This window comes from Mobula birostris, chromosome 2, assembly GCF_030028105.1.
Source record: "Mobula birostris isolate sMobBir1 chromosome 2, sMobBir1.hap1, whole genome shotgun sequence".
NCBI classification, from domain to species: Eukaryota; Metazoa; Chordata; class Chondrichthyes; order Myliobatiformes; family Myliobatidae; genus Mobula; species Mobula birostris.
The window spans coordinates 222142691-222169664 of record NC_092371.1 but is presented as its reverse complement, the minus strand read 5'-3'; the positions used below and the strand labels follow the sequence as shown (position 1 = coordinate 222169664).

The window sequence follows — 26974 nt, the reverse complement described above, 5'->3', positions numbered from 1 at the left end:
CAGAGTCAACGCAAAATTTTATTGTTAATAACTGTATTGAATAAGGACTCACAGTCAACGAATGGTTTTCTTTTTCTGTATGTAATTATTTTTATTTTGTAATATTTCTGAATAAAGTATTTTTGGAAAAAAAACAAAACTTACTTGGGCCCTTCGCTCCAAGAGACCATCGATGACCTCCCGACTCCATTATCCTATGAAGTCCACGATAGGAGTTAATCAATGATTCTGCAATCCATTGCACCCACTGTGCAAGGGATCGGCCTAGGCGGCTTCACCGGAGCCGCGTTGCCCGGCCTTCCACCTCTCAGGACAGGGACGGAGGGTCGGACTTTAAGAGGCACGAGGAGAACCTGGTTACCTGTTTTCTTTTACTGATAGGAAGCGGCTCAGGGGTGTACAAAATCTCGAGGGGCATAGATGAGCTGAGTAGCTAAAGCATTTTCTCCAGGGTAGTGGAATCCACAGTTGGAAATCACAGACTTAAAGCAGAGGGGTAACTTTTTAAAACGTAGTTGTGGTTGCTATATGGAACTAGCTGCCAGAGACGGATCCAATGACAATATTGAAAAGGCATTTGGATAGTTACATGGATAGGAAAGGTCTAGACTCTAGCGATATGGGTAAATGCGTCTTGCTCAGTGAGACGATATCTGCATATTATTGGGTCGAAGGGCTTGTAGTTATGCTATTTAGCGCCATGACAGAGATCCCTATGTTCCACAGATTTAGCTTGAACACTGCATTCCTCCAGTACCTCGATTTTTGCTCCGGATATGGGAAATTTACTCTATTTTAAGTAAGAGATCTTCTTTTTAAAAAATCTCTAATTCATTGTCTGATTTATTTTAAAACATCCAACGATCAAATGAAAGGAAACGATTTACGCTAGTACACATTTGCTGTCTTTCCCCAAGCAGTCAAACCTCTCCGTTGTTGGGGAATAAGACTCTGTGAATCGCAAGGAATGGTGGAGCGAACTGTCGCAAACGAGTCAGTTTACTTGCAACAGTTGCAGCGAGGCGACCTTGAATTTTGTAGCCGGCATAGTGAAGCTCACCAGCGCCCAGAGCCGCGTTGCTCCGTCCCGGGCCGGCAGCGTCCTCCTCCTGACCCGCCTTACCAAGGCGGGGATTGGTTTGCTGTCCAGCAAGGAGGTGGCTGGCCGTGGGAACGCCCGCTGGCTTCCCCTTCACTCTGAGCCACGCTCCTTTGAAAGTGAGCTGTTGGTCATAGTGAGAGTGGTCGCCGCATGGATTTGGAAGTAGCCAAACAGCAGCGCACCTCCATGCTGCACGCCGACGCGGAGCCACGGGCGAAGAGCCGCTGGCACGACCGCCGGGTGCTAATTGCAGTGAGTATAACGACAAATCAGGCAGAGGTTACCGAGGGGCTCCGAATGAAGGAAGGCTCACTTCTTAATACAATTATGTTGGAAAGCTGCCCCAAGTTAATTGTGATTAACTACCCTGTTACTGCAGTTTGCTTCTGTGAGCGATTTGTTTTGCTTATTGTTTTCTAATCTATTTAATTCATATTAGACGTGAGCTGATGCATAATTTGCTATGTCTTCAAAGCTTATAGGTTTCCCTGCAAATATTGTACAAGATGCACAGTATCCGGAGTTATCAGAAGTTTAACATGTTGCGGAATTACGGATGTAAAATTCACAACGAGTTGCAGGACACGGCCACAATTTTATGCCTGCCTCCCAACTTTTCTGACTGTTTGGGGTAGATTTTTCGCCCTGGAAACTTGAGGGGCTGAAAATGAGGCGGAATTGGAGATACTGGAACAAAATCAGAGCTTGCTGGAAACGCTCAACAATTCAGGGAAGATCTGCGGTGAGAGAGAGTTAATGTTTATGGATCCGTGGCATGAAGCGTTACCATACCGACTGAGCGCTTTCCCTATTTTGTGGTTTTGTTTCGGAACTCAAGGATGTGATTATTATAATATATGGGAAATTTGGATGGCCTGAGCAAGTATGTGCGAAAATTGGGTACAACCCACTATGCATTTATTATCAAAGTTGCTGGTGAACGCAGCAGGCCAGGCAGCATCTCTAGGAAGAGGTACAGTCGACGTTTCGGACCGAGACCCTTCGTCAGGACTAACTGAAGGAAGAGTTAGTAAGAGATTTGAAAGTGGGAGGGGGAGGGGGAGATCCAAAATGATAGGAGAAGACGGGGGGGGGGGGGGATGGAGCCAAGAGCTGGACAGGTGACTGGCAAAAGGGATATGAGAGGATCATGGGACAGGAGGCCCGGGGAGAAAGACAAGGGGGAGCAGGGGAAAAAAAACCCAGAAGATGGCCAGGGGGTATAGTGAGAGGGACAGAGGGAGAAAAAGGAGAGTGAGAGAAAGAATGTGTGTATATAAATAAATAACAGATGGGGTACGTATGGAAGGAGGGGCATTAACGGAAGTTAGAAAAGGCAATGTTCATGCCATCAGATTGGAGGCTACCCAGACGGAATATAAGGTGTTGTGCGTCCAACCTGAGTGTGGCTTCACCTTTACAGTAGAGGAGGCCGTGGATAGACATGTCAGAATGGGAATGGGATGTGGAATTAAAATGTGTGGACACTGGGAGATCCTGCTTTCTCTGGCGGACAGAGCGTAGGTGTTCAGCAAAACGATCTCCCGGTCTGCGTCGGGTCTCGCCAATATATAGAAGGCCACATCAGGAGCACCGGACGCAGTATTGCCTCACCTGGAAGGACTGTTTGGGGCCCTGAATGGCGGTAAGGGAGGAAGTGTAAGGGCATGTGTAGCACTTGTTCCGCTTACACGGATAAGTGTCAGGAGGGAGATCAGTGGGGAGGGATGGGGGGGAACGAATGGACAAGGGAGTCGCGTAGGGAGCGATCCCTGCGGGAAGCAGAGAGAGGGGTGGAGGGAAAGATGTGCTCAGTGATGGGATCCTGTTGGAGGTTGCAGAAGTTACGGAGAATAATATGTTGGACCCGGGGGTTGGTGGGGTGGTAGGTGAAGACCAGGGGAACCCTATTCCTAGTGGGGTGGCGGGAGGATGGAGTGAGAGCAGATGTGCGTGAAGTGGGGCAGATGCGTTTGAGAGCAGAGTTGATGGTGGAGGAAGGGAAGCCCCTTTTTTTAAAAAAGGAGGACATATCCCTCGTCCTGGAATGAAAAGCCTCATCCTGAGAGCAGACGCAGTGGAGACGGAGGAATTGCAAGAAGGGGATAGCATTTTTGCTGTTCCTCTTTTTTGCTATTTTTTGCTATTCCTCTTCTCACCCTGTCTCTTGCAAAAACTGGCCGTTCAAGCTACACCCAGCAATCCCCCAATTTAATGCAAGCCATATCACAAGACAATTTACAATGATCATTTAACCTATCAAGCAGTACAACTATGGTCTGCGGGAGGAAGCTGGAAAACCAGGTGGTCATGGGGAGAACATACAAACTCCTTATAAGCAGCGGTGGGAATTGAACCCGGATCGCCCGTACTGTAAGACGTTGTGCTAACCGCTACACTACCGTGCCACCTCCCTTTCTGCATGGGAAATGGACACAGTGGGCCAGGTAGCATCTGTAGAGGGGAAATGTACAGCTGTTGTTTCGGGTTGAGCATGTTTACCTAGACTGAAAGAGTGGACGGGAGATGGCCACTATAAATAGAACGAGGTGAGGTGGTGCAAGAACTGGGCAGTGATAGGTGGATCCAGCTGATGGACGGATGAAGGAGGGAAGCGTGGAAATAGTACAGAGGAAGGAGGAGCCAGGAGGGAAACGTGAAGCTGGAGGTGAGGGACAAGAGTGGAAGTGCGCACTGTTGTGCAAGTGTAAGTGGATCGAGATAAGGGACAGCTGATGGCAGCCGAAGCCGACTGTGGGAAGAGTCAGAGGGTGGTGAAGCACTGGAATTCATTGCCACAGACAACTGTGGAGACCAAGTCGTTGAGTGTATTGAAAGTGGAGGTTGATAGGTTCTTGATTAGTCAGGGCATCAAAGGGAGAAGGTGGGAGAATGGGGTTGAGAGAGATAATGAATCAGCCATGATGGAATGGCAGACTAGACTTGATGGGCCAAATGGACTAATTTTGCTCCTAAGTCTTATGGTCTATGAGTGATGGGTGAAGGGGACAAGACTGGGTGCTGGGAGGGGTGTGGCTAGAAAGGGGGATAGGAAAAAATGTGAGAACACAGGTGGGGTGTAATTTCAGGGTGACTGGAGGAAAGTATAGAGAGGAAGTTAGAGGTAAGTTTTCTACACAGAGTGGTCAATGTGATGGAAGCAGATACATCAGGAGCATTTAAGAAACCTTTAGACAGGCACATGGATGCTGAGAAAAGTGGAGGGCTGTGTAGGAGGGAAGCGTTAGATTGATCTTAGAGTAGGTTAAAGGGTTGGCGCAACATTGTGGGCCGAAGGGCCTGTGCTCTGCTGTAATATTCTATGTTCTGACACAGAAGTAAGGGTTAGCTGAAGTTGGAAGACTCATTGTTCATACCGTCGGTTGAGGATCAGTCAGGTGGAGCATGAGGCGGTGTTCTTTTTCACTCTGGCCGCAGAAATTGTGCGATGAATGAAAGATTGGTGAAGAGCAGGCACTGAAAATGCTAGCTCTGATTTAAATAACCCTTGTCTTGATGTGTGTTTGTGTTTGCTTCTGTAAACAAGGTTGAAGATTGTTTATAAGGACTTGCCTTTATCTTTTGTTGTTTCCTGGCTACAGATGAAATTCCAGAGGACTGCAGATTGGCTAATCCAATTCTGTTATTCTAAAGAGGGTGGGAGTTAATACCCAGTGATTCAAGACTGGACAGATTAACCATTAATGTCTTCACTCTCACACTCCCTGCAGAAATGCAGCGTTCTTATCTCTGTCTGTGTATAACAAGGAGATTTCCCAGATCCTCCCCGGCCCCCACCCATCCACAGAACTGAACATTGGTGGGGAGCAAGATATTCTTCGAATTCTCTTCACAAACAGGAGAAAATCTGCAGATGCTGGAGATCAGCACGAAACGCCGACTGTACTTTTTTCCATAGATGCTGCCTGGCCTGCTGAGTTCCTTCAGCATTTTGTGTGTGTGTGTTGCTTCGAATTCTCTTGCTAGCTTTCTGTAATCTACTGGCAAGGAACTCAGCTGGTCAGGCTGAGGAGTAAGGAATAAGTGATGGTGAATAAGCAGTTGACGTTTCAGGCTGAAACCCTTCCCCCATCCTGATGAAGGCCCGAAACATTGACTGTATTAGGGGTGTTGATGCTGCCTGACCTGCCAAGTACCTCTAGTGTTTTGTGTGTGTGTGTGTGTGTTAATCAAAATTTCCAGCATTGTTAAATGCAAACAATGCATTTCACTATATGTTTTGATATCCATACATAGATTTGAATCTGCAGAATTGCATGTATCTGTTGGTGATTTACCTAGGTTCTTTTCTGACTGTGCTTTTTAAAGTTCTAAGTAAATTTTATTATCAAAGTACATATATGTCATCATATACAACCCTGAGATTCATTTTCTTGTGGGCATATTCAACTAATCTATGAAAAGAAGGTTTTTTAAACCTCCTTTGATGTAGTTTTTAAAGAGTGGAATAGACTAGGTATTAAATGTTTTCAGGATCTGTTTGTTGAAGATAGTCTTTGCTCATTTGCTCAAATACCTATTAAATATAATCTTCGTAAAGCTCACTTTTTTAGATGTTTACAAATTAGAGACTTCTTGCGTTCTCAACTTTATACATTTCACATAAATGTCCAGCTAAGAATTTAATTGATACAATTTTTACTTTGAAACCTTTTCATAATGGATCTATTTCTAATATTTATAGTATGTTGTTGGCATTGAGAAACATTCCATTAGACAAAATTAAAAACCTCTGGGAACAAGACTTATAGATTTCAATTGTTGAGGTTACTTGGAATGAGATTTTTAAACTTGTTCACACCTCTTCGTTATGTGTGCTTCACTCTCTTTTACAATATAAAGTGGTTCATACAGCCTGTATGACTAAAGATAAGCGCTCTCATTTTTACTCAGATTTTTCTCCATGCTGTGATAGGTGTAATGTGGAAGAGGCCTCTCTAATTCATATGCTATGGTCCTGCCCGCGGCTTGATAAATTTTGGAAAGAAATATTTCAAACTTTCTCAGAACTTTTTAAAGTACACTTTAAACCCAACCCTCTGACTGCCTTGTTTGGCATTGTTGGAGGAAATGATTTTACTCTTAAGCCAAATGATTTGCATATTTTGGCTTTTATTTCTCTTTTAGCCAGGAGGGAAAAAATGGAAAGATGCCACTCCGCCTGCTCATGCCCATTGGTTGATTGATGTTATGTCATGTTTAAATCTGGAGGAGATTAGGTGTTCTATTTCTGTACCCAGACAAGATCTTTTCACATTATGGGGACCTTATCGGAACTACTTTCACAATCTTCGATTTGGTCAGCAATGATGATGGCTATTGTATGTTTGTATGTTTGAATTTATGACTATATGTCAGAGATTTTATTTTCTTTTAACCAAACAGTTTTTTTCTCTTTTTTGTTTTGTTTTGGGGTTTTGATTTTGCTTCAGATTAGTATAAAATATACCTTTTCAATATTATGGTTAACTTACTATACGTAGTTATGTATCTTGCTTCTGTTTCCATAATATTATAATGTATTTTGTATTTGTCAATGCGAGTAATTAATAAGAGTATTGAAAAAGAACAAATCTATCAAATATTAATTATAACAGAATCCATGGAAGATGGCCCAACTAGGTCGTTCAACCAGAGTGTAGAAGACGACAAGCTGTGCAAATACAAAAAGAAGAAACAATAATAAATAAGCAATAAATGTTGAGAACATGAGATGAAGAGTCCTTGAAAGTGACTCTTGCAATGGATGGAGATCATTTTCTGTAACGTAGAAAAGGAGCCATCGATGAGTTACAGAGACTTCAGCTATTACTCAGTTGCTTAAGTCCTGGTGCTCGGGGGTGGGGTGTGGAGAAAATTTACGGGCGTTGGTGCATGGATTGATAAAGGAGAGCCATCAAAGGTTTGTTCGTTGTGTTTGACTAACCTGATGAACCTGTTAGATGAAGTAATAGAAGGCCAGTGAAAGGAATGTAGGAGGTTTTGTCGACATGGATATTCAATCTTAAGACCGGCAAGTGAAATGTATATTTATGAGATTAAAAGGAAATATGGGGATTAAAAATAAGCTTTATTTGTCACATGTACATCAAAGCATACAGTGAAATGCAGCCTGTAAGTCTCCCCACACTTCCAGCACCAACACAGCATGCTAAAACTCCCCAGTTTTTGGAATGTGGGAGGAAACTAGAGCACCAGGTGGAAACCCACATGGTATAGACTTCTAATGGACGGTGGTAGGAATCGAATCCTGATCAGTGGTGGCTGGTGCTGTAAAACGATTGCCCTAACCACTGCGCTACCGTGCTGCCAGGATACAAGGCAGTATGTTATGTGGAATATGAAACCCTGGTTAGGGCAGTTGTAGCCTGCAATCTAGGAAGGATGTGGTGTCCTGGAGAGAGTGCAGTGGAGATTTGCCAGGTAGATTCCAAGATTGAAGAATTTTATTGGTAACATTATACTGTTAAGAGTTGAAATTTATCCTCCTTAAAGAATGAAAATGATTGATATGCAAGATCATGACAGGGTAATCGGAGCCAAGGACCAGCGGGCATTGCTGTAAAGTGAAGGTAAAAATTACAGAGGGGAGAAATACTTTCCCAAGGCAGCATCTACATGTTTTGTGTGGAGAGGAGAAAAAAAACAGAGAACTTTGTGGAGTTGTAATTTTGTTACAGCTGCTTCATCTCGTCAAGTGGGGAGTATGCTGTTAATGGTGCAAAGGTTCAGGTGGGGCAGGACGTTAATCACTCTCGGCATAATACCCAGCCTCATGATCTATTGCAGTTTCAGGGTATATGTGGCTGGTCCAGATAAATTCAGTGGATTGTATCTGTGGAGACTTCAGTGACGGTAATTTTGTCAAACATCTTAGGAGATGTGGCTAGATTGATTCTTGCAATATGTGGTTTTGGGCTGAGGTTTCTGTGGTACAGTACTGGTATTGGTTTGTCATTGTTGCACATACCAAGATACAGTGAAATGCTTGTCTTGCATACTGTCCTTACAGATCTAATCATGACACAGTGCATTGGGGTAGAATAAGGTAAAACAATAATGCAAAATGTAAGTATAAGAGCTACTGAAAAAGTGCAGTGCAGGCGATCAAAGTGCGGAATAGTAATGAGGTGGATTGAGGCCAGGAGTGTACCTCATTGTAAAAGAGGTCTGTTTAAGAGTCTGATCACAGGAGGAAAGGCGCTGTCGTCGAGCTGGGTGGTATGTCCTTTAGCCTTCTGTACCTTCTGTTCAAAGGGAAAGGAGAGGAGTAGGTGCTTTCTGCTTTATTGAGGCAGAGTCCCTAGAGGGGAGATTGGTGGCTGTGAAACTCCCTGTAGTTTCTTGTGGTCACGTGCAGAGCAGATGTCATACCAAGCCATTACACATCCAGATAGGATGCTTTCTGTGGTGCATCAATAGAATCTGTAAGAGTCGACAGGGACGAGCCAAATTTCTTCAGCCTCCTGAGGAAACTGAGGAGTCAGTGATCTTTCTTGGTGGCGATGTCAACATGGTTGGATCGGGACAGATTATTGGTGATGTTCACACCTTCATCAGCAGGGGAAAGGAAGGGGGCAGAAGACAGAATAAGAAGGTGGGGGTAGGGCAAGTGGCAGAGATTTCAAGCTTCCTTTTGCCGCTTATATGGCTGTGTCATTGTTGAAGGTGAGGTTGTTTTATAGACTTACCACCTCCTTTTAGCTGTTAACTGTCCACCACCTTCCGTAGCTGGATGTGAAAGGCCTACAGAGCTTTAAGTGATCTGTTGGAGGTAAGACAGCTCTGTATGATGCAATTTAGTTTTTCTAACACACTGCAATTTGGCATCTCAATTGTATTTGTCTGTGGTGTTGTTGCTGGCCTGCTTGTCGTTGCTCAGGAACCGATCTATTTAATCCTAGCCTAATCACAGGGCAATTTACAATGACCAATAAACCAGTCTTTGGACTGTGGGAGGAAACAAGCTCCTGGAGGAAATACATGCATTTCACAGGGAGAACGTATAGACTCCTTACAGGCAGCGTCGAACTTGAACTGCGAACGCCGGATCTCCCTGAGCTGTAGTGGCATCGTGCTAATCACAATGCGACAGTTCTGTCTACAGTTCAGGTGGCAGGACTGTACTTGTATTGGAGGACTCAGCAGCATCGTGGTCTGCGACTGTAATAGCCACAAGAAATTTTCTCTGTCCACTTTTGAGTTACTGGATGCATTGCATACACCAGACTGTTACCACAAACGTGATTGGCAATTGCCTTCAGCATTAAGATGTGATATATCGGGCCTGCTTTTTTTTTTGTACGTCCCATACACACAGAAGTTGGTAGGACGGATGGCAGGTATAAATTACTGCTGGGGTAGATGGCTGTTGGGAGAATAAGGAGAGTGTTTTCGAGCACTTGTTAAAGAACATGAAGCAAGTCAGGGAATAATAAGTTCCCATGCAGTACAGACTCAATGAGCCAAATGACCTTCTGTGCAAAGTCTTAGGTGCAAAGCCTTTGGATTCATTACTCTCCAAACCAACTGCACTCACAAGAACATAATAGTTCCAGCACGGAGAGAGGGTCAGTGTTAGAGCAAGACTCAAGAGACTGCAGATGTGGAATCTGGAGCAACACAAAAAACTGGAGGAACTCTGCAAGTCAGGCAGAATGCATGGAGAGAAATGAACAGTTGACGCCTCAGGTGGCGATCCTTCATCAGAACCAGAAAGCAAGAAGGCAGATTGCCAGTATGAAACGGTGAAGAGAACAGGTGAAGGAAGAGCTGGCAGATGATAGGTGAATCCAGGTGAAGGCATTTGAGGGGGAGTGGTGAGTGGGACTTACGTAAGAAGCTTGGAGGTGATAGGTGGAAGTGACAAAGGGATGAAGAAGGTGGAATCTGATAGGTGAGATAGTGGACCATGGAAGGAGGTGAAGAAGGAAACTGGTGGGAGGTATGTGGAATTGGATGGGCACATGGAGAGTGTGGGGGAGGGGAAAGAAGGTGATGGGAGCTGGTAGGATGGGGGAGTGGAAGAAAAGTAAAGGATGGAGGAATTGGTTACTGGAAATTCGAGAATTGATATTCATGCCATCAGATTGGGGATCACCGAGGCAGAATATGAGCTGCAGTTTCTCTAATTTGCATCTAGCCTCAGCTTTGCTGTAGAGGAGGCCAAGAGACGGACAAGTCGGTGTGGGAATGGGGTGGAATGAAAATGATTGGCCATTGGGATATGGGAAACCAGACCATATGGGGGGGAGGGAATGCAGGGAATTGTGGGGGAATGTGTATACTCCACACAGACAACATTGGAAGTAAATCAGTTTATTGTCACTTTTAACATGGTATAGTGACAAACTCTGTTCTGTATGCATCGAGGCACCACAAGGGGAAAGCAATAGCAGAAGCAGAATATAGCGTAACAGAGAAAATGCTGTGGAGGTGGATAAGAAGCTGCAAGAGCCACGATAATGTAGATTGTGAGGTGAAGAGTCGTACAAGTGGTCCATCAGTAGTTTTGTAACAGTGGGATAGAAGCTGTCCTTGAGCCATGAGGTAATTCCTTTCAGGCTTTAGTACCTTCTGCATGATGGGAATATCTGGATTGGGAGGGGTCTCCGATTATGCTGGCTGCTTTACTGAGTAAATGTAGACAGAATCCATGGAGAGGAGTGGACACAGCTCAACACAACTCTCTGCAGTTTCCGCTCTCCCCAGCAGAGCAATGCTATACCAAGAGGGGTAGGATGCTTTCTACAGTGAATCAATTAAAAATTAGTGGGGGGGGTGGTCAAATGGGACATGCCAAATTAATTTAACTTCCTGAGGAAATTGAGGGACTGGTGTGCTTTCTTGGTCATGATATCTAGATGGTTGGACCAGTACGGACTATTGCTGATGTTTATTCCTGCGAATTTGAAGCACTCAGCCATCTTGAGCTCAGTATTTTTGATATAAATGGGAGCATGTGCAGAGCCCCCCCACCTTTCCTGAAAACAACGGCCATTTCTTTTGATTTGCTGACACTGAGGGAAAGGTTGTTGTCATAATACCACACTACTAGGCTTATCTATCTCCTTGTACACATTGTGTCACAGTGTGTGCTGATGGGTTACTGAACCCAGGTGTGGAGGAGCAACAAGCTCCCATGTTAAGACAGAAACAAGAGTTTATTCATTGGAACTGCAGGTGAACTTCGGTGGCTTGACCAAGCCACACCGTGAGGCGAATCATTCTTGAAACGCGCGCGCGCCATGATAAGCGCTAATTGAGAGTCCACTTTAAATAATCACAGTCGGCTAAAAACCCATGCCTGTCAAAATAAACTTGACAACATTAAACAGAAAGCACAAGAGGTTAATGACTCTAGAGAAAATGACAATTACAAATACAGGTACAAGGCTGGCAGGGCTCATGACGTATGGTTATTTGAGATTCGGCCCACCATGATGGTGTTATCTACAAACTTGTTAATGGAGTTACAGTTGAATGTAGCCGTGCAGGCTTGAATGTACAGGAAGTGAAGTAGGGGGCTGATGGCACAGCCTCGTGGTGTGGCAGAGGTGTTGCTACCTACCCTTAATGATTATGGTCTATTAGGAAGTCAAAGATCTTGTTGCAAAGTGAGGTGTTAAGTTCTAGGAGTTTGCTTGGAATTACTGTATTGAAGGCAGATCTGTATTCAATGAAAAACACTCTGATTTCTGTTTTGTTATCCGGAGAGGAATATGGGGCCAAGGAGATGGCAGCCACTATAGACTTATTCTGGCCATAGACAAGTTGTAGTGGGTGAAGTTGTCTGAGAGATTGAAGTTGATGTGTGCCCTGAGGGAGGTTTGTTAGTGCTATTGGGGAGGCTTTAAACTAGATTTGCAGGGGGATGGGAACCAGAGTGCCAGAGCTGACAGTGTGGCTGGGGAGAAAATAAATGATGTTAATAGTTCAAGCAAATCTGCTAATAGAAAGGTTGTGAGTGTATATATTTCAATGCTAGGAGTATTGCGGGGAAGGCGGATGAGTTGAGGGCGTGGATCGACACGTGGAATTATGTTGTAATAGCAATTAGTGAAACTTGGCTTCAGGAGGGGCAAGACTAGCAGCTTAATATTCCAGGGTTCCGATGTTTCAGATGTGATCAAGGCAAAGGAATGAAAGGTGGGGGAGTAGCATCGCTTGTTAGGGAAAATATTACAGCAGTGCTCAGGCAGGACAGATTAGAGGGCTTGTCTACTGAGTCCTTATGGGTGGAGCTGAGAAACAGGAAAGGTATGGCCACATTAGTGGGATTGTATTACAGACCACCCAACAGTCAACGAGAAATGGAAGAGCAAATCTGCAGAGAGATAGCAGGCAACTGCAGGAAACACAAAGTTGTGGTGGTAGGGGATTTTAATTTTCCATATATTAATTGGGACTCCCATACTGTTAGGGGTCTAGATGGTTTAGAGTTTGTAAAATGTGTTCAGGAAAGTTTTCTAAATCAATATATAGAGGGACCAACTAGAGGGGATGCAATATTGGATCTCCTGTTAGGAAACGAGTTAGGACAAGTGACGGAAGTCTGTGTAGGGGAGCACTTTGGTTCCAGTGATCATAACACCATTAGTTTCAACTTGATCATGGACAAGGATAGATCTGGTCCTAGGGTTGAGGTTCTTAACTGGAAGAAGGCCAAATTTGAAGAAATGAGAAAGGATCTAAAAAGTGTGGATTGGGACAGGTTGTTCTCTGGCAAGGATGTGATCGGTAGGTGGGAAGCCTTCAAAGGAGAAATTTTGAGAGTGCAAAATTTGTATGTTCCTGTCAGGATTAAAGGCAAAGTGAATAGGAATAAGGAACCTTGGTTCTCAAGGGATATTGCAACTCTGATAAAGAAGAAGAGGGAGTTGTATGACATGTATAGGAAGCAGGGAATAAATAAGATGCTTGAGGAGTATAAGAAGTGCAAGAAAATACTTAAGAAAGAAATCAGGAGGGCTAAAAGAGGACATGAGGTTGCCTTGGCAGTCAAAGTGAAGGATAATCCAAAGAGCTTTTACAGGTATATTAAGAGCAAAAGGATTGTAAGGGATAAAATTGGGCCTCTTGAAGATCAGAGTGGTCGGCTATGTGCGGAACCAAAGGAAATGGGGGAGATCTTAAATAGGTTTTTTGCGTCTGTATTTACTAAGGAAACTGGCATGAAGTCTATGGAATTAAGGGAAACAAGTAATGAGATCATGGAAACTATACAGATCGAAAAGGAGGAGGTCCTTGCTGTCTTGAGGAAAATTAAAGTGGATAAATCCCCAGGACCTGACAGGGTGTTCCCTCGGACCTTGAAGGAGACTAGTGTTGAAATTGCGGGGGTCCTGGCAGAAATATTTAAAATGTCGCTGTCTACAGGTGAGGTGCCGGAAGGTTGGAGAGTGGCTCATGTTGTTCCATTGTTTAAAAAAGGATCGAAAAGTAATCCGGGAAATTGTAGGCCAGTAAGTTTAATGTCGGTAGTGGGTAAGCTATTGGAGGGAGTACTAAGAGACAGAATCTACAAGCATTTGGATAGACAGGGACTTATTAGGGAGAGTCAGCATGGCTTTGTGCGTGGTAGGTCATGTTTGACCAATCTATTGGAGTTTTTCGAGGAGGTTACCAGGAAAGTGGATGAAGGGAAGGCAGTGGATATTGTCTACATGGACTTCAGTAAGGCCTTTGACAAGGTCCCGCATGGGAGGTTAGTTAGGAAAATTCAGTCGCTAGGTATACATGGAGAGGTGGTAAATTGGATTAGACATTGGCTCAATGGAAGAAGCCAAAGAGTGGTAGTAGAGAATTGCTTCTCCGAGTGGAGGCCTGTGACTAGTGGTGTGCCACAGGGATCAGTGCTGGGTCCATTGTTATTTGTCATCTATATCAATGATCTGGATGATAATGTGGTAAATTGGATCAGCAAATTTGCTGATGATACAGTTGGAGGTGTAGTAGACAGTGAGGAAGGTTTTCAGTGCCTGCAGAGGGACTTGGACCAGCTGGAAAAATGGGCTGAAAAATGGCAGATGGAGTTTAATACAGACAAGTGTAAGGTATTGCACGTTAGAAGGACAAACCAAGGTAGAACATACAGGGTTAATGGTAAGGCACTGAGGAGTGCAGTGGAGCAGAGGGATCTGGGAATACAGATACAAAATTCCCTAAAAGTAGCATCACAGGTAGATAGGGTTGTAAAGAGAGTTTTTGGTACATTGGCCTTTATGAATCAAAGTATTAAGTATAAGAGCTGGAATGTTATGATGAGTTGTATAAGGCATTGGTGAGGCCGAATCTGGAGTATTTTGTTCAGTTTTGGTCACCAAATTACAGAAAGGATATTAATAAGGTTGAAAGAGTGCAGAGAAGGTTTACAAGGATGTTGCCGGGACTTGAGAAACTCAGATACAGAGAAAGGTTGAATAGGTTAGGACTTTATTCCCTGGAGCGTATAAGAATGAGGGGAGATTTGATAGAGGTATATAAAATTATGATGGGTATAGATAGAGTGAATGCAAGCAGGCTTTTTCCACTGAGGCAAGGGGAGAAGAAAACCAGAGGACATGGGTTAAGGTTGAGGGGGGAAAAGTTTAAAGGGAACATTGGGGGGGGCTTCTTCACACAGAGAGTGGTGGGAGTATGGAATGAGCTGCCAGATGAGGTGGTAAATGCGGGTTCTTTTTTAACATTTAAGAATAAATTGGACAGATACATGGATGGGAGGTGTATGGAGGGATATGGTCTGTGTGCAGGCGACTAGGCAGAAAATGGTTCGGCACAGCCAAGAAGGGCCAAAAGGCCTGTTTCTGTGCTGTAGTTTCTATGGTTTCTGTGAGCAGCTTCTTGAAGCACTTCAGAGCACCACCAGGTGATTGATATTATTGCACGTTACCTTGTGTTTCTTCAGTACTGGGATGATAGTCTTTTTAAAGCAGGCGGGAATAACAGGTTCATATTGAGACAGTTTAAAAATATCTCCGCCATCTGATTTGCGCATATTCCAAGAACGTGCCCAGGGACACCAGCTGGTAGCCCGAAAATCAGCAGTGAACTTGCTCACTAGTGCTGGTGGGCAGTCGCACTTCTTCCAGTGCAACTGTCCCACTCCCTGATGTTCCATTTCCTTTGTGTCTACTGGACTTCCGCTTTGTGCACTGTTGTCAATTACTTCCAAACCGGAGGGTTGACAAACTGAGCCAGGTAACTCTGATGGTTCTGCTCCCTGTAGCATAGATGTTTTATCTTCTTGAAGGCGGCTAGGATGTCTTGAGGGCGGAGTGTCAGATCTACATAAGGCACAATCACCACCTACAGATCTGTCTCATAGAACAGTCTGCAACATTGGAAACTGCATCTCTGAAATGTTGGTGCGACGATAAGGAAGACATCGCTGACCATGAAGTGCGGACTAGGTGAAAGAGAACCAGTTAGAAATGGATGTGATTTATTGCCTTGCATTGAATAGACAACAAAAATGCTTTAAAAATCTCAGAAAGGAAAATAGGAATTAAAGAGGCACGTTATTGCTGTAAATACACAACACACAGGTGGCACATACTGTGGGCTGCGAGCATATTCTTTACAGTAAGTTCGTTTAATTCCCCCCCCCCCGCTGCTATCTGTAAGGAGTTTGTACGTTCTACCTGTGATCACGTGGGTTTCCTCCATCTGCTTCAGTTCCCTCCCATATTCCAAAGATGTACAGGTTCAGTTTGGGTTAGTAGGTTTTGGGCATTCTCTGTTGGCACTGGAAGCATGGCGACACTTGCGGGTTGCCTCAGCACCCTCCTCAGACTGTGTTGACCATTGACACAAATGATGCACTTCACTGTTTGTTTTCATGTACATGTGTCAAATAAAGCTGATCTTTAATCTTTCTTTCTTTCGTAGGAGTAAGGTTTTCCAGAAGTGACAGTTCTGCCAACGCAAACTGGGAACCATTAACATTGTGGTCATTATGAGAAAATGGTGTACAGAAATACTGAGAGAATTTCAAACTATCTAATCACTATCACCTAGCAAATACTAAATTCTACTTTTGAGAGTTGGTTGTCAAACAGTGGATGAATCTTCCCTGGTTGGTGAAATTATTGACCCTCATGGGCTTTTATCCCTCTGAAGAAATAAAAATTACTCCCAGTTGTATCATGAGCTTATGATGCATTCAATAAACAATATGTACTTTATCCCAAAATACAGCTCAAAGAGATGGAAACGAATAAATAGATGTGTGCAAACTTATGGTATCTCTTTTTCCTCCTTCATAGGTGCTGCTAACATTACTGTTAATTCTACTGCTTGGGCTAGGCCTCGGGCTTGGCCTCCGATCATGTCATTTAGAATCAGGTATTTAATGTTGCCTTCTTAACCATCAAATTTTCAAATTGTAGTTTCCATTATGTTTATTGTGATCCCTTTGATTAACTTTGAAAATTGAAAGTGACTTGAGTTGTTTTTATAACATGGTTAAATATAAGACAGTAATTATTAATGAACATAGATATCACTTTGTTTAAGTGTGCTAAATTCGTTCATTCATTATGTGCCGTGTCATATGACGTGGGCAATTACGCTCTTTCCTTGACCATGATCGTTCTTGGCAAATTTTTCTACAGAAGTGGTTTGCCATTGCCTTCTTCTGGGCAGTGTCTTCAAAGGCGGGTGACCCCAGCCATTATCGATACTCTTCAGAGATTGTCTGTCTGGCGTCAGTGGTCGCGTAACCAGGACTTGTGATATGCACCAGCTGCTCATCCGACCATCCATCACCTGCTCCCATGGGTTCACGTGATCCTGATCGGGGGTGCTAGGCAGGTGCTACACCTTGCCCAAGGGTGACCTGCAAGTTTGTTAGTACCTCCTTTGGTAGAGATGCATTTCCACCCTACTACTATGTATTAAGTTATATCTCTCTAATTTGGCTGCTTTTTGGACAGATCGGGGTGAAACCTTAAGAAAGCTGTAACAGGACAAGGGCCTTAAACTAGTTGTATTCGTATTATCTCAGCAAGTGCTAGAAGGCTTAGGAACCTCAGCATCCTCTTCTCATCGGTTTCAAGGAGCTGCTGTTTTTTTTCTATTTACCTTCATCACCCTGATGTTCTGTGCAAGTCCTGATGGCGTCAGAGCCACAAAATCAGTCAAGTGGTAATTGTAGGTTGCAAATGGCGTCTCTGCTGAGGTCTTCACTGTTTACAAATTACAAGAGTAACTTAGACAAAGGGATTATATGCAGTGTTCCTAAATGTGCTGCTAACGCAAAGGTGAGAAACTGGGAGAAGGATCCCTAATATCTGAAAAAGGGAAGAGATGGGGTAAGCACGATGGCAGATGAGGTTGAGAGGGATAATAGATAGAACATGGAACATAGAAAACTACAGCACGTTACAGGCCTTTCAGCCCACAATGTTGTGCCGACTATGTAACCTACTCTAGAAACTGCCTCAAATTACCCTACCGCATAGCCCTCTATTTTTCTAAGCTCCAGGTACCTAACAGTCTCTTAAACACCCTATTGTATCCGCCTCCACCACCACCGCCTGTAGTGCATTCCACACACCCACCACTCACTGTGTGAAAAACTGACACCCCCCTTGCACCTACTTCCAAGCACCTTAAAATTATGCCCCCTCATATTAACTATTTCAACCCTGGGAAAAAGCCTTCGGGTATCTACACAGTCAGTGCCTCTCATCATCTTATAATCCTCTATCAGGTCACCTCTCATCCTCCATCGCTCCAAGGAGAAAAGGCCAATTCACTCAACCTATTATCGTAAGGCATGTTCTCCAATCCAGGCAACATCCTTGTAAATCTCCTCTCCACTCTCTCTGTATCCACATCCTTCCTTTAGTGAGGTGACCGGAACTGAGCACAGTACTCCAAGTGGGGTCTGACCAAAGTCTGATATAGCTGTAACAAATCAGCCATGATGGAATGGCGGAGTAGACTTGATGGGCTTCATGGCCTAATTCTGCTCCTATGTCTTATGGTTTAACATGGGGAACTGTAAGATTGCCCATTTTGGAGGGAATATTGAATAGCAAGTTATCATGTGCATGATGAGAGAGTAATTTATGCTGGTGTTCTGTGAGATTTGTATACCATAAGAGACAAGACAAAGGAGCAAAAGTCGGCCATTCGGCCCATCGAGTCTCCTCCTCCATTTTATCATGAGCTGATCCATTTTCCCATTTAGTCCCACTCCCTTGCCTTCTCACCATAACCTTTGATGCCCTGGCTACTCAGATACCTGTCAATCTCTGCCTTAAATACACCCAATGACTTGGCCTCCACTGTTGCCCGTGGCAACAAATTCCATGGATTCACCACCCTTGTTCTTGGAACAGGAAGTTGGTGTGCAGTTAAGCAATCAATTAGTAAGCCAAATAGAATGCTGATTTTAATGGTTTATTTCTGTGTCCTGAAGCTACTGTGGCAATAAATTAGTCTTTTCCTTGGTGCCATCCTCTCATTTATCTACTGCAGCCTTCTTGATAAATAAACAGAAGTATTAAAAGTACCTGCATGATTCTGAAGCAAGCAGAACAACTGGGATGCCAATTCCATTTCAACACAGGGGTTCTCAATTTTATTTATGCCTTGGCCCCCTACCATTAACTGAGGGTTCTGTGGACCCCGGGCTGGGAGACCCTGTTTTAACATATAAACCACATAGCTTGTGTTATTTGGCTTTCATCAACCATCTTCCTTTTTCCATGTGTCAGCCCACTTTGAAATCAAAAGTAATCTGAGGAATTTCCAGGTTTCCAGCTTGCTCGTGTTGGCTGGGTAATGAATATTGGGGTTGTTGTAGAGTGAGAATATTGTTAAGCTACCTTTCAGCAAAAATATATCTTTGTCATTGTATATCCTGAGTTTTCTTTTCCAGTATTTGTGCTGCTTGCATATGTCTGACTTTGATTTTAAGAAAGTTTTTAAAACTAGTTATTAATGCTTCTCTGAATTGTCCCTGGGCTGTGGGTAACAGTAATAAGTCTGTATTCACTAACTGGTTCCGATTGAGTGGGTGGTGATGGTCACTGACTTTAAGCCGTTGAAATTCTGTGGTAAATGTGTTCCTGTAATGGCTTTCGGTGGGTAACTTCAGGCTTCCAAATGGAAATGGAAAGATAATTGTAAATGTGGAAATCTGAAATAATTAAAAAAAACGGGAATTGCTGGTAAGACTCAGCAGATCAAGCAGTATCTGTGGGAAGAGGAAACAGTTAATAGATCAGATCATTAATTCTGATTAAGGGCCTTCAGTCTGAAATGCTAATTGATTTTCTTCCCACAGATACTGCCTGATCTGCCGAGTTCTTCCATCATATTTTGAATTTATTTCAAATTTCTAAATTAGTGGAGGAAAATGCCAATAAACATCCAGGTCAGAATGCTGTTTGATCTGGAGACCATAGCGTTTTGAGAAAATTGCTGTTTGTCTTGTTGGTGGTAAAGATTGAGAATGAGATGTGTTCTGTTGAAGTTATGGAGATGCTGGACAACTTCATTTAGACCTTTCATATGACAGCTCTATTATCCATCTATTTAATTTGTTTATTCATTTATTTGTTCATTGATTCATTTAGAGATACAGCATGGTAACAGCCCCTTCTGGCCCATCAAGCTCATGCTGCCCAGTTATACCCATGTCACCATTAACCTACCAAGCTGCATGTCTTTGGACTGTGGGAGGACCAGGAGGAAACCCATGTGGTCATGGGGAAAACCTAGAAACTCCTTACAGTCAGTGGCGCGATTGAACCTGGATCACTGATGCTGTAATGATGTTACTCTAACCACGATGTAATGTGCCACCCTATCTGTGTAAGATAAAGATTACTCTTGTCCTCTTATGTCTGATGCATAGTAAAATCAACATTGTACTTCAACTGCACAAGGGATTCAGGCATGCACTCTTGTATTCTAGTCAGAATATTGGGAGTTCATTGCCTAGAGACTTGTGCACATAACTTAAACAGTCTGGTGATATTGAGGAAGTAAGAGATGCTGTCTTTGGGATGAAAGGTTAAACCCAAGCCCTGATTACCTTCTCAGCTGGTCATACAAGACACCATTTGAATGCTTCAGATTCTTGATTGGTCAGGGCATGAAGGGATATGAACATAGAATAGTACAGCACAGTACAGGCCCTTTGGCCCACAATGTTGTGCCGATCCTCAAACCCTGCCTCCCATATAAGCCCCCACCTTAAATTCCTCCATATACCTGTCTAGTAGTCTCTTAAACTTCACTAGTGTATCTGCCTCCACCACTGACTCAGGCAGTGCATTCCATGCACCAACCACTCTCTGAGTAAAAAAAACCTTCCTCTAATATCCCCCTTGAACTTCCCACTCCTTACCTTAAAGCCATGTCCTCTTGTATTGAGCAGTGGTGCCCTGGGGAAGAGGCGCTGGCTATCCACTCTATCTATTCCTCTTATTATCTTGTACACCTCTATCATGTCTCCTCTCAACCTTCTTCACTCCAAAGAGCAAAGACCTAGCTCCCTTAATCTCTGATCATAATGCATATTCTCTAAACCAGGCAGCATCCTGGTAAATCTCCTCTGTACCCTTTCCAATGCTTCTACATCCTTCCTATAGTGAGGTGAAGGGGAGAAGGCAGGAGATTGGGTTTGAGAGGAAAAAGATTAGCCATGATGAAATGACAGAGCAGACTCGATGGGCCAAATGTTCTCATTCTGCTCCTCTTTCTTACGGCCTTTATTCTTGATGCCCTCTGTGATCGTCATCAGCATTGCTAATTATTTTTTGTCATATTGCTGTTCCCGGGAGAATGTTTCCAGTTTGACCTTTCTAATGCTTTAAAGGCAGTCGCATTCAACAAGATTTCCTGAGGTTTTGAAAAGCAACATAAAAAGCGCCAATTTTTTAAACAGTTCAGTTCCTTGGAATGCTGAAAAGAATACCTTCTGAGACAGTTTGGAACTATTACAAAACAAATGTTTATCCTTGCATGTAGGAGTCAGTCTTGGCTCTCTGGTCTATTTCATGAGCTATACAGCTCTGTATTCTATATCAGTTCCATACATTTGATCATCTGTTCTTGGTTGATGGTTTGTAGAGTATTTTGCAGTGCCAGGGTGTCAATGTTCAGAAGAGATACTAAGATGAGATGGCATGTTCTTTCAAGCTGATGTGGAAGATTCAATGGAAAGTGTAGGAGGTCCATGATAAACACAGAAATTGCCTAAAATACTCAGCAGGTGAGTGGGTAAAGAAACAGTTAACCTTTCAGATTGAAGACCCTTCATTAGCACCTGGGAAAGAGACAAAAGCTCTCTGAGCCACATTGAAGGGATGTCCCTGATAGGGTAACAGCTGGGTGACAATGGGGATAAGCCGTAAACATGGTTTGTTCATTAGTTATGTGCTCTGTCGTATGACTTGGCCGATCATGGTCTTTCCATGGCCAATTGTTCTTGGCAAATTTTTCTAAAGAAGTGGTTTACTGTTGCCTTTGTCTAGGCAGTGACTTTACAAGATACTCTTCAGAGATTGGCTGCCTGGCGTCAATGTAGTCAAGTCGCCAAGTCAAGTCGCTTTTATTGTCATTTCAACCATAACTGCTGGTACAGTACACAGTAAAAACGAAACAACGTTCCTCCAGGACCATGGTGCTACCTGAAACAACACAAAACTATGCTGGACTATCTGAAACAATACAAAACTACACTAGACTACGTGAAACAACACAAAACTACATTAGACTTCAGGCCTACACGGGGCTACATAAGTGCACAAAACAGTGCAAGACAGTGCAATAATTAATAAACAAGACCATTGGCACAGTAAAGGACAAATTACAATATAATAAATGATATAAATGTAAATGTAAACAATGTTTTAGCAGGAATTGAAAAAGAAATGAGCAAAAATTGCAAAGAGAGTGGAGTTGTGTTCAGATGAGTGTGTGTATTAGTGTCAAACTAGTCGCTGGGAATTGGGGAGTCTGATGGCTTGGGGGAAGAAACTGTTACACAGTCTGGTCGTGAGAGCCCGAATGCTTCAGTACCTTTTGCCAGATGGCAGGAGGGAGCAGAGTTTGTATGAGGGGTGCGTGGGGTCCTGTTAGCTTTGCGGATGCAGTGTGTGGTGCAAATGTCTGTAAGTGGTCACATGGCAAGGACTTGTGATATGTACCAGCTGTTCATGCGACCATCTACCACTTGCTCCTGTGCCTTCACGTGACCCTGATCGGAGGGGCTAAGTAGGTACTGCACCTCGCCTAAGGGTGACCTGCAGGCTAGCGGAGGGCAGGGCACCTTACACCTGCTTTGGTACACATCTCCACCCTGCCACCCAACGTGGCTGCTTGGCCAATAAGTGAATGGGAGCATTTAAATTGTGAAAAGACTGAACAAAAAGAGGATCGTAGTGAATAGCTTCCAGAGAAAATGGTGAAGATAAAGATCAAAAGATAAAGATAAGAATTAGCTGTATTTGTCACGTTACACTGAAACAAACAGTGAAATATGTCGTATGCGTCAATGACCAACACAGTTTGAAGGTGTCACCGTGCGTCTGGCACCAACATAGCATGCCCACAGTTTACTATCCCTAACCTGTACACCTTTGGATTATGGGCAAAACCAGAGCACCCAGGGGAACCTTGCGTGGGCATTCTTGACAGGTAGCAGCAGGAATTGAACCCCAATCGTTGTCGCCGCCACTGTACTAAGTGCAACATTTGGGTAGGAACAAGGAAAGGAAGTGTTTGAAGAGCTATGGGCAGATTGCGGGCAACTGGGACTAGCAGGTAGGACGCTTTGGTCGGCATTAACCAGTTGAGTGAGAGGGCCTGTTACTGTGGAATATTATGTTGAAGTTGTATAACAGGTTAGTGAAGTCTATTGTGTGCATTCCTATCTACAGGCAAGATATCAATAAAATTGAAAGCGCAGAGAAAATTTACAAGGATGCTGCCAAACCTTGAGCACCTGAGTTATAGGAAAAGGTTAAATAGGTTAAGACTTTATTACCTGGAGCATGGGATTTGTAGAAGTAGACAAGATTATGAACGGTATTGGTAGGGTAAACCCAGGCAGGCTTTTTCCACTGAGGTTGGGTGAGACTAGAACTAGAGGTCATGGGTTGAGTGTGAAAGGTGAAATGTTAAAGGGGAGCAAAACAGGGAACTTCCTCACTCAGGATGATGAGAGAGTGGAACGAGCTGCTCACGGAAGAGGTAGATGTGGGTTTGATTTCAACATTTAAGAGGAAGTTGGATAAGTAGTATGGACTAGATGGGCTGAAGGGCTTGTTTCTGAGCTTGTTAGTGTTCTAGAGGATGAGAATTGACTTGATAAAGGTGTAATAATGATAAGAAGCTTAGACAGAGTTTGATAGTAGGAGACTTTCCAGGGTAGAAATGGCTAATATGAGGGGGCATAATTCCAAGGTAATTGGAGGGAAGTATGGAGAGAATATCACCGCTAAGTTGTTTACATAAAGAATGATGCATGCGTAAAGTGCCCTGCCAGGAGTGGTGGTACAAGTAGATATGTTAGGGGCATTTAAGAAACTCTTAGATATGCATGTGGACCATAGGAAAATAGAGGTTTTATAGGAGGGAAGGGTTAAATTGATCTTAGAGTAGGTTAAATGTTAGACGCAACAGCATGGGCCGAAGAGCCTCTACTGTCCTATCTTCTATGACTCCATAGCCAAAAGACTGTAGGATTTGTAAAATGCAGTACAGGAATGCATGCCCAGTAGGTTGGGTGGGCACATCCTCCAACGTTTGAGGGGAGCTAGCAGTAAAAGGTGGATAAAAATGCAAATAAACTGAGATAATATTCCAGATTGGTGATTGAAGGAAACACAACATCAAGTTCCATGAAATTGTGGAATTTGGGATTAATCCAGAAGATTACAATGTTTGCTGATGGAGGATGAGATGCTTGTGTTGGGCCTCATTTCTAGACGCCACAGATTGATAAATCAGAGTAGGAGTGGGGAAGTACGAGAGATCTCCTGGTTTCCCCAGCAAATCTGCAAAATCATGAAAAGTATTTTGGAGATTTTTCCCCCCCTTTTGCTGCTTATGGAAAATATTGTGCTCGCTGAAGGTTACAGGGGTTGTGTGGTCAGCATTTGATTCTGGAACAGGAACACAAAAACCATAGAGATTGTGCGTAGTTAAGAGTGTAAACGAGGTGCTTGCTTTAACTGAGCATCTCATTACAATTGGCTAATGTTCAAATGTCATTCACATAAACAGTAATATGTCAGCAAGTGTAGGTGCTATGGAGGCAGTGACTCTTGTAAAGTGCTGAAAAGAATTATGAGGTGATCTTATTTTATTAATTAATACTGAACAGTGGCTGGACAGTTGAATTGCTCCCATGGAATATGACTTGGTGCTAGTCTGGACTGAATATCAAAGAACGATTCAGTTAGTCCATCCCCACACTTTATCTCCCAGGTATGTGCAGAGACTCTCTTTCTAGTACTTGTCTAATTTCCTTCCAGGCCATTTTAGACCATTTCTACCAGCATAATCAGACAGTGGATTTAAAATCATTACTTTAGATTTTTTTTTGGGTTGGAGAGATCTACCTCATCTCACCATTAATGCTTCGACCAATCTCCTTAAGCCAGTGGTCTTGGATATCAATTGTTTATGATTCAATAAATCTACTGCTTAGCATTTTCTGCTGAAAATATACCTGCAATCTCGTGATTTGTTTCTTTTTTGCGGTGGTGAGGGGGTTCTTGTTTTTCTTTGAACAGGATCTTTGTTTTGTGGCTGTCTGGAGAAGTCAAATCTCAGAGTTGTATACTGCATACATACCTTGAATATAAATGTACTTTGAATTTTAACTGTGATTCCATCAGTTATGTAACCACCCAGTCAACATCAAGTGTACGCCCATAAAGCTTTCACATCAACTTTAGGGGTCTTTAAATTTGGCCATTGTAATGCATCTGGGTTGATCTTTTATTCTTTGTAGGTTTAACATTGTTCCTGCGCTGTCCCCAAAACCATCTCTACAAAACTAACAAGTGTGAGCCATTACATCAACATTCATTGCAGCTTGAGCGATCTTGACCGGATATTGTTAAAGACCAAATTGGATTGTATTACAGAGTTCTGAATATGACATTAAAAATTAAGATCTAAACAAAAATTAGGAACATTGTCTTTAAAAGAGGAAAATATTCTGAAGTCTTTAAACATATCCTTGAAGAACGCCACAAAAAATCTTCAGTAAACTCCTGGGTTTCAGCTTGTGTATAAAAATACATCTGTGGTTCAATGATGAATAGTAACTGGAACGTGCCTTCTCGTATTGAGCATAAACACTGTTTAAAACCAGATTCGGTGGAAAAGGAGCTTCCTGTTTTGAGGATTTAATTGCCTTTTAGGAAACTTTGTAAAACACACTGGTGTTGGCTTTCACAAACAAGAGAGCATCTGCTGATGCTGGAAATCCAAGCAGCACACGCAAAATATGCTGGAGGAACTCAGCAGGCCAGGCAGCATCTATGGGGAAAAAAGTACAGTTGATGTTTGGGCTGAGACCCCTCGGCAGGACTGGAGAAAAAAAGATTGAAAAGGTAGGGGAGGGGAGAGAGAATCGCAAGGGGATAAGTGAAACCAGAAGGGGGAGGGATGAAATAAAGAGCTGGGAAGTTGATTGGTGAAAGGGGTACAGGGCTGAAGAAGGGGGAGTCCGTGAGGAAGAAAGGGGGGGGAGGAGCACCAAAAGGAAGCTATGGGTAGGCGAGGAGATGAGGTGTGAGAGGGAAAAGAGGATGGGGAATGGTGAAGGAGACCCATTCTTCAGAGCAGATTCAAAACCCAGGGTCCACTGTCATCGTTGCGGGTTCCAATGATGTTGGACATCTCCAGAGTGCCTCCAACTCTGACTCCAGCCTTGACCTGGAGAATGAAACGGAACAGAACACAGAAGTACATAACCAGGGTGTACTTCAACCCATTCAAAGGCTAAAATGATAGAAACTATCTCCGATGTGAATTCTGATAATTTGTTTGATAATCTTTTCTTAATTAACAGCTGAAAATTTAGAACAGAAACCACTAGTTACTGTATCTTTTGAATCATCTTTGTAGATAAACTGAACCTCTTGACCATGCCTGCATGCTTTTATGCAATGAGTTGCTGTCACATGATTGGCAGATTAGATATTTGCGAGTGATCATCTTAGTCGCTTTTCATTTAATCACAAGACCTTGTTGGGCATTGTTAAAGTAGAATGCTGCAAGCCTGATTCATTGGTTTATTGCTGGGTGGCGGAGGAGTTACATGGCCTTGGTTGTAGCAAGGACTAGTCTTAGGCCAAGGTGTTGCCTACTTGCAGCTGCCCAGGACAGCAGCGTGGAGTTAGTGCGCTCCACCAGAGTGCTGGAAGTAGTGTGACGTGGTGTACATTCTGGGGTCGGTGCTGTCCTCAAGTTTTCACTTGTAGACGACAAGATGTACTATGTTCAACTGCAGACTGCTGTAGCAGTCATGAACTCAGGGAGCTGGACTATATTTTTTTCAGTGTAACTGTATTTTACTGTCTTATATGCATTATGTGTACCTTGTGCTGCATATGACCATTGGTACTGTGTTTTGCACCTTGGCCACAGAGTAATGCTGTTTTGTTTGGCTGTATTCATGTGCATTCATGTATGGTTGAATGACAATTAAACTTGACCTTGAACAAGCAGGTGTACAAGTTAACCTAATCAAGAAGCTATTGAGCATATGTATATTAAGAATGGGGTCCTAATAGTGCCTGATGGGAGACTTCAGTGCACACTTCACCTCAGTCCACTCACTTTTCTGTTTGTTCCCTGTTACATATCCTA

At 43.3% G+C, this 26974-nt stretch overlaps 1 protein-coding gene across 5 annotated transcripts in view; it reads left to right on the top strand.

The window, feature by feature from the left end:
• Window positions 1–260: 260 nt before the first annotated feature.
• LOC140194093 (ectonucleotide pyrophosphatase/phosphodiesterase family member 3-like) overlaps window positions 261–26974 on the top strand; it is a 139851-nt gene continuing 113137 nt past the window's right edge. For 3 of the 5 annotated variants that reach the window (XM_072251516.1, XM_072251513.1, XM_072251517.1), the window contains exons 1-3: window positions 261–799; window positions 918–1354; window positions 16390–16468. In XM_072251516.1, the coding sequence (XP_072107617.1) occupies window positions 1253–1354; window positions 16390–16468 (181 nt within the window). In that variant the 5' untranslated portion in view covers window positions 261–799; window positions 918–1252. The remainder of the gene's footprint in view (window positions 800–917; window positions 1355–16389; window positions 16469–26974) is intronic. The other 2 variants (XM_072251515.1, XM_072251514.1) reach the window with 2 other exon arrangements.